At 41.1% G+C, this 8849-nt stretch overlaps 1 protein-coding gene across 1 annotated transcript; it reads right to left on the reverse strand.

Moving 5' to 3' along the window:
• Positions 1-418: 418 nt before the first annotated feature.
• zgc:153115 (uncharacterized protein LOC768186 homolog) lies at positions 419-7778 on the reverse strand. Its single transcript, XM_024391985.2, has 2 exons — positions 6864-7778; positions 419-3796 (listed from the first exon to the last, which is right to left on the reverse strand). The coding sequence occupies exons 1-2, from the start codon at positions 7357-7359 to the stop codon at positions 3543-3545; spliced, it is 750 nt and encodes a 249-aa protein (XP_024247753.1). The 5' UTR covers positions 7360-7778; the 3' UTR covers positions 419-3542.
• Positions 7779-8849: the final 1071 nt, after the last annotated feature.

The raw sequence follows: 8849 nt of genomic DNA on the forward strand, positions 1-8849 counted from the left end.
CCAAGTCATCCTAAAGTATCTAAAAAAGCTCAATGAAGTTACTAAATAGATCATTTGGACAAGAGACGCAAAAATGTACTTACACAGGTACCGTCGACTTGCATTGGATTTGTGCCAGATTGTAAAAATATTGCAGTTGTCAAGTAAACAAACCAAATCATGAATCAAGGATTGTGGTCATACCTTGTCCGTAGACTGCTTACAGGGTAAGGAAACCAACATGTCATTTTGTATTTTGGGTGAACTATTCTTTGCAAGGGATTGATCAAATTGTCCTTACTTTGAAAGCCATCTACGGACAACCTTCCCTTCAACTTAACAATATTCACAAAAAAAAGCGGATATGTCAAGTATAAATCAACATTTATATACAGATGCAAGTTAGTCACCTGTTAACAAGAAAATAACACACAAAACATTTAACTTGAGGTTTTTATTTATTATGAAAAAGTACTGGCAGTCTGTGTCAAACAATGGAACCAAATTATTAGTATATGTTCCATATCACAAAATAATAAGCTATGGGAAAAATGAATTAAACCACGCAAATTATAAATCGTAATAAATTAATCCTTAAAAATAATAGCAACAATACATGATTACACTTGGGTGTTGCACAAGAAATATGGAAGAAATGTTTAAAAGACACCTGAGAGTATAAATATCAAAGAACAAGTTGGAGCATTTTCTCAATTAGTTCCACAGGTCCTCTTATCTACGTAACCAAAGCTCAAATAAGAGGTTTCTTAAAACAGTTATCGATGTAAAAAATTTGGCTTAACAAAATTCTAAAAATATTGGTTCTTAAACAAACAATGCAGCTGTGTAGATTTGTTTAATTATAGTGTACAGTGGAAAACAATTAGCATAGTATGCTCTATAAGGTGTTTAGCGCAATTAATTAAATTGTTTGAGATATGGTTATGCCCCCTCCCCCCCAGCCAGATTTAGTGGTTTGTAAAATGTAAATTGAGTTATTGGTGACTTTATCTGAAGGGAACCTACATAAGCACTTTATAACCCATACAGTACACATTTAAGCAGTTAATGAATATTGCATAAACGTTTGTTAACTGCAAATAGTGACAAAACTGAAATATCAACTTGTTAACATAAGCATTTATGCATTGTTCATGTACTACTTATGAATGTGTTATGAATGGGTTATTAATTGTTCATGTACTACTTATGAATGTGTTATGAATGGGTTATTAATTGTTCATGTACTACTTATGAATGTGTTATGAATGGGTTAAGTCCTTATGTAGGTACCACCGAAAGGAAGTGTTACAAAATGTACCGCAGTAGGTCCAGACTAAACTGATCTAAGTAGCATTGTGCAACATGAAGGGTAGTGATACATACTGAACACTTGTGAGATGCAAAAATTGATGATCAGCACTATTGAAACACCACAGGTACGTAATATACTATGGAAAAAGTGTTAAGCACAGTCAAAACTCTGTACATGGAGCATACATCAAGAATATAGACAAGACAACTAAAGAGATGTTTGTTTCCCTGGCAGAGTGTAGTTGTCACTTGAAGAACACAGGAAGTTCAAACCTAAGGCTTGATTGTGTTTAGAAGCGTTTCATGATTAAAGGTGAGTTTCTTAATGGATCCCCTTTTTGTCCAACTGCTTTCCAAGGGAAGACAAGTATCACACAAACATTGCGAGGTAAATTCTTACCCTTTGTGTGAAATAATCATAAATTTGGCGCGAGGCAGACTTGCTGCCAGAAAATTAAACAAATACATTTGGAAAATGATGACATCCATGAAGAATGAATTTTCAATTCATTTGAAAACATAGCAAACACTTTCACTACGTCATATTGTGGCTTGGTTTGAAGTAGTCCATTTTTGTTCGATAACTGCCAGCAGTTACCAAGAGCTGTAAACAGATAAGAACTTGTGAAAATGTGTACAAATGGCAAAAACATTTCAACATAAAAGTTGAAAACAGGTACATCCCATTACAATGTAACTAACAGTGACCAAATGATTCAGCAAGAATGATCCATTAAAGTCAGTTGGTTAGTAAAGACAGAGAAGGAAAATATTGGAGGGACTGTATGACGAGAGAGGTGCCTTAGTCACGCAATTCAATCTTTCTGTGGAAGAAATTACAATTATAACAAGGCTCTGAGAGCATAGTGTCTGAGAAAAGCCACATACATAGAACCAAGTCATTATGCTCAGCAAAGAAACAGTTTAAAAAAACAGACACATAATAACCCCAATCTATCCTTTATCGCACTTTCCTAAAGCACTTGGACAAATGTGTCTGACTAACCTAACCATTGGTTATAATAAGATCACGTGTATCTTTATCAAATTCCACAGTGTTCTATTGTAGAAGCATATTAACACAGTGAAAACCTATCACACAAATTAGCCAAGTAGCATTAAAAGCAACCTCTGGTTAAAAGTGGTATATTGCATAAGTGTATTTATTTGTAATGTGCCGACGAGTCGGCGTAAACCTGTAGAAATGATTCAAACTGTAAACATGGTGCAAAAATAAGTATGAAATAGTTTAAGGCTTTCTGAATTTCCTGAAGTGTTGTTCACTGAGATAAAGTAATCATGTCCATTTAGATGGACAGACAAGTGGAAACGGTAGAACGTGTCTTCTCTTTCTCTAACAAAATGTAATTAGAGACACACGCTTACTCACAGGCAGCGCTATCCTATCCAAGTGTGTAGTCTGTCACCCCTAATATAAGGACTACAATTCATCACAAGTATTACTATCTCTAATATTTGTTCACGATATTCTCTACAATAGAAGGTTAAAGGTTATATACATTTGCATCCGTAACGGACGTAATATTACGTGTATCATTCGTCAAGGTTTCATGGAGAGTAAAAAGAAAAGTTGATCTAGAATGAATAAGGATGGTGTGTAACCAGCTAGTCTTCAGCGGTTTAAACCATTCATCATCATTACTGAAAGTTAAGTTGACCAGCATTTAAAATTATAATACAGTATATACGATATTACAAAAACTTTTATTTATTTATAACTAAGCCAACTAATTTCCAACGACAAAAATGCATGGAATGTGCAACCTCTTGAAACTGAGGACAGGTCATCAGCAAAGCTGCTACACTTTTAGTTGACCTCAGCCTCTCTACGCCTCTAGTTAAATATCACAAAATGGCGCTAGCAAGAAAGGAAACAGCCACAGTAAAAAAGCATGGAGCACCATCTCTCTAAAATAAGCCGAGAAAGGAAGGAAAACATTTGGCTGATGCGTGTGCTGAGACTGAGGAGTGAAGACATTGAGAATTCCCTGCATGTGTTTTTCAGTTAAAGGTTTTGAGTATTAGTTGAGCGTTGAGACTGGTGTCGTCTTCATCCGTCGGGGTGGGTGGTGAACGTGCCCCCACCTAGATACTGTTGTGTGGGGAGTTGTGACAGACAGGCCTGGCTAGTGGATCTGATTGGTTAGGACCTTTGGTTAGGACCACTCCCTGTTACCCTTGCTGACCCCAGCCCTAGACGTGGGAGTGAACCCACTGTCCCCTGCACTCTACTGGCCCATGGCGGGGCTGGACGCCCCCTGTCCCCCAGGGGATGAGGCCTTGCGGCCCAGCATGGACGGCTGGAAGTCGGGGTGGCGGCGGGCGTGCTTGATCAAGTGGTCGCTGCGCATGAAGCGCTTGTCGCACAGCGGGCACAGGAAGCGCTTCTCGCCTGTGTGTGTGCGCGTGTGGCGAGCCAGCTCGTCCGAACGGGCAAATTTTTTCTGGCAGTCGGGCCAGATACAGGGAAAGGGTCGTTCACCTGATGAAGGGAGACAGAAAGAGAGACATTCAAATGAACATACTGAGTGTGACACAAATGTCAGACTGGCAAATATTGCCCTGCTCGTTCCAGTCACTAACACTAGATATGCAGCGGTCGGTAGTAAGCTAGACCCTTGACAGACCCTTGTATACCCACCAAGTGTATACTATTATCAGCATCCATTTTCTTTATAACGCAAAAAGGTCATCCACCCCTCTGCTCTATTTAATGCACCAAATCAACCTACGTTATAAAGAAAAACCTACTCTGGTCATGGTTCATATTGAAGAGAGACATTTTTAAAAGTGAATGCAAAACGTAGACAGGCAATAGATATTGACACTCATAGAGCAGACTAACACCAACATACAGTGGGTGGCCATCTTAGAAAGGCACCCTCAACACATCCCATAGAGATAGAGGACTCTAGTGCCCAAAAGCCTATTTTAGCATGGGCAGCGCATATTTGAGGACTTTCGCCATTTTGAAGTATAAAATCAAATTTTATTTGTCACATGCCTCGAATACAACAGTTGTAGACCTTACCGTGAAATGCTTACTTACAGGCCCTTAACCAACAATGCAGTTAAGAAAATAAGAGTTAAAGAAATATTTACTAAAGCTAAAGTAAAAAAGTAACAATAAAATAACAATAACAAGGCTATATACAGGGTGTACCGAGTCAATGTGCGTGGGTACAGGTTAGTTGAGGTAATATGTTCATGTAGGTAGAGGTAAAGTGACTATGCATAGATAATAAACAGAGAGTAGCAGCATTGTAATGCAAATAGTCCGGGTAGCCATTTGATTAATTGTTCAGCAGTCGTATGGCTTGAGGGTAGAAGCTGTTAATGAGCCTTTTGGAAACTAAAGTTTAAAAAAAATAACACAATAAAATAACGGGGCTATATACAGGGGGTACCGGTACCGAGTCAATGAACGGGGGTACAAGTAGTCAAATGGGTGGGACTTAATATGGGCGAAGGAAGAATCACATAACACAGAATCAATTCCATCCAGGTTACCAGGAGATCGGCCAGTGAATTGTACTCGTGAGGAAACATTCCATAACTGTAGGTGGCAGTAAATCAACAACCTTGGCCTTGTATCTGTTCAAACAACACACTCTAGGTGGCAGTGTGCACACTTTCAGTTTGTTTGCCAACTCGGAAGTAGTAGATGAAGAAAATTGACTACTTCAAAATGGAGATGGCCTCAATAGTATATGCCATTTAGCAGACACTTTAACTTATGGGTGGTCCCAGGAATCGAACCCACTACCCTGGCGTTACAAGCGCTGTGCACTACTGAGCTACAAAGGATCAATAGAGCTCCCAAGACGGTTTTCATGGGAATATTCTGAAATCAGCATAAAACATTTTCCCACCAGAGATGCATTACCAACAAACTGATTTATTGCGAATAAAAGTAGGTGCGTTGATGAGGCAGTGCACATAAAAATAACGCGTGGTTAAATTCCCATGCTCCAAATACTAAATAAATGGGTTTCCATCGCATTTTCAGTTCTACTGATGGATTTGTCACAAAAACTGTTGCGTTATATAGCGAATGTGCCCACTCTGGTCTTGACACGTGTGCTCTAGCCAACAGCTCACATATACAGTGAGGGTAGGCTACTTAGATGACGATATGGATAAGAGGCAGATTTTTTTTTGTCACACGGTAGCCTAGCATCGGTCATCATGTCACTAGATTAAGACCCTCTATATTTATTGGAAAAGAGCATCAAACTCATCACCTTGCACTTTCACCAGCCTGTGAAGTTCATCATAATTTATTCAATCTGTAGCCGAATAAACTTCATGCTTTCCCGAGTCGTAGTGGGACAGCCACACAACATATCGCCATATCGCATTGACTACAAGTTTACGTCGATGTGATCGTCATTATTTCAATTTTTGCGAATAAATGAGTTTCCACCGTTGAGGACAACCTTTATGTTGACTAGACTGTAATGCATTAAGGTATCCACAATGTGCAGCCTCCTACGCCTGTTTTGTGGCCCTAATACAATAGAGTAGCATTGCTAATAGGAGTCAACCCAGGACAGACGAAGGGGTGCCAGGAGCTATATTCAAGACCGTAAAGCGGATCTTCGTTTTGCAACACTCCACTCACTGGTCATGGCTAGAAAGGATACCAATTTTAGCTCGCAAGTGATTCCGTGGAAATCACATCCAATTCAGTCTGCAGTAGAACTCGACACTGTGTAAAAACGCAAACTCTCGTCGTAGTGAACGGGACTATGACGTTTTTGACGAAACCCTTCTAGCCATGAGCCACTCACCCCCGTTTTGTGGGCGTTCCCTAACGATTTGTTCTATTCAGCACGCTTTCCTGTTCTAATCCATCACTGACCCTGAACACCCCCCACCCCACCCACCCACCCCGCACTGTGCGGACACCTGGGCAGTGGACACCTGATGCATGTATACAAAGTTACAGCGCTAAACATACCATACCATTTGAAAACTATGGCAGCAATGGCTGATTTCAAGAAAGATGTTTTCGAAAAAGACGTGACTGTTACACGATGGCCACATTGATGCGAGGTGGGATTAAAAGATTTGGCTGTTTTGAGTTGAAAGAATCACCGAACCTGCGCAAATGCCCCGAATGTTATATTTAATCTCGAACTCGCTTCGTATGCAAATCAACCCAGTTGAAGCATGTTCGTCACTAGCCTATTTTTCGTCCAGCCCCATTCTTTTGTTCGATTACTTCTTTGTTATGAGCCCTCGTGAGTTATTCCCCTTTTGTTCTGGGAGTATTGTAACGTTACTAACTCGCGGGTAAACGACTCGTCTCGCCCACCCAATCGACAGTGTATGTATCCCTGTGAAGAAAAACACTTTTCTTCAGGCAGAAATATGATAATTGTAGATAGGAGTGACACACAAAGGGGGGAGTGCTTAGTTAGTATGGACAAACTTGAAGTTCTGAATCAAATTGCATAATAAAATGATATTTGTGGAGACTATAGCTAATTCCCTATTTTTTTATTATAGTTTAAGCTATATAACAGCCAGCTATATAATTGTACCTGTATGGGTTCTGATATGGGCTTTCAGATGAGATGATTTTCCATAAACTCGGTCACAGCCGTCGTAAATGCACTGATGCCGCTTTACTGGGGACCGAGGCGTCCCTCCTCCCCACTGCTGTTGAGTAGCATTGTACTGTCCAGGAATTGGAGTAGCAGAGGGGGTCATGGTTGGGGTAGTTGAGTCAGACAACGTGGTGTAGCCGCTCTCCCCACATGAGGAGTTGCTGCTCTCCGAGTAGGCCGACATGGACCGGAACTTGCCGTGGAGGTCCGTGAGGATCCCGGCCACCGTCATCATGTTGGCCCCTTCCAGTCTCAGCGTCTCGCGCACCTCCCTGTCCTCGTTCGACCCTTCGGGCTCCCCAGGATGAACGGCCTGGGGAGGGGGCTGGGCGGCGGGTACAACCGGGGTGGGTCGGTGTAGGACGGGACCGCTAGAGATCGACATCAGACATTCGGCGGCTAAGTAATCTGAATACGCAACCATCGACATTCTTGTTTTATGTCGTTGACTTTAGCAAGTCCTTTGTAAAATGTTGTTTTGTTTTCGAAGGGGACGAGCCAGAGATTTCGACTTCGTTATGTCAGACGAACTCGTTGAACCGACTTTTCCAGCTATCCCTATACCGTCACAAAGTCTTGTCGATATGTGTGCTCGAAATTATATAAAACAAAAGCAAAAAACTATACTGCCAAAACGTGCCCGTGCCTCCAGCCCCACATGCATGCTTTACATCATCCGAGGGCTCATTGTGTCTGCCTCTGAAAAGCCGGTCAAACCTACGCCCACCGATACAGAGCAACACGCACAATCTGACGTTGCGGACTGACGTGAAGAGCGGGCGTGTTGGATGTGTATCTCAGTGGGTGGAAGCGACCGATACAGCAGCGTGGAAAGGTGGTGCTCTGTGCTTGAGTTGAGGGTGTAGCCCTACTGTAAATGGTTCATCACATTTTATGACTTCCTCTTACACCCTATTTCTCCTTTGTCAACAACATATATATGAAGGACTAAAAATACATGTGCTATTTCAGCAATAATTACATTTTTTGTTATTTTTATTCCATTACCATAGTACATAATTATTTAAATGCTGTATATTAGATTTATGGATTATTTTTCTCTTTTGAAAGTCGTTATTCTATTTTAAGGTCTAGTACCTAAGAGCAGAGGCTAGACAAAGACACTAGATGTCTCTCTTGTCCCTCTTCTTCTTTAGCTTCTGCTGACTTCCATATATAGCATCACATAAACAGTCACACCCCATTTTCTCTGGCTGGCTGTTTTTGAAGCCATCTGTCGCACCCTAATTACTCACTTGGAAGCTTAACCAAATCTGACCCCAACAATAAACTGGTGGATATCATCGTGCCGTAATAGAGACGCAATAGATCCTATAGGCTATACGATTAATGAAAATTACCCTTATGTACACTTCCATCATAATGTAAAAACATGGACCACCCTTGATTACAGTGTTAGGGGTGGGATATAAGGCTGCATAGAACAATTGGGTCACAGAACATACATCTATTGTATATGCAACAATATGACAACCAGGTTGCCATAACATTGTCGATTCTCACTAAAAAGCAACAAACATAAAACTTTAAAATCCCAAATGTGAGTTGTGCTTTTCTGTCTGGAAGGAACCCTTCTTTATCCATAGGGTGGTTTATATACCCTAGAGTGTCTTTGCATTGAGGGGAGTGGGGGGTAATGTTGTGTCAAGTGACTGGCTCAGTGGATGTTTGTAGCTCCAGGCTGGAAGGTATTTTCTGATTGGATACTGTGAGTAGTGCTGGTCACTGTGGAAACAGGAGCAGGCACAAGCATGGCCATTCATTGCCTGTGTGAGAAAAGGGACTGTTCTTCAGTCCAACTACTGTACTTACATGTGGAGTCTTGGAAGCCAGGGCTGCTGCAGTGACTTGAGAATGGTATATGGCACCAATTAGGCCTTTGAGGACTGAAGTTGCCCA

The sequence above is a fragment of the Oncorhynchus tshawytscha genome, linkage group LG28, assembly GCF_018296145.1.
Source record: "Oncorhynchus tshawytscha isolate Ot180627B linkage group LG28, Otsh_v2.0, whole genome shotgun sequence".
Taxonomy (NCBI): domain Eukaryota; kingdom Metazoa; phylum Chordata; class Actinopteri; order Salmoniformes; family Salmonidae; genus Oncorhynchus; species Oncorhynchus tshawytscha.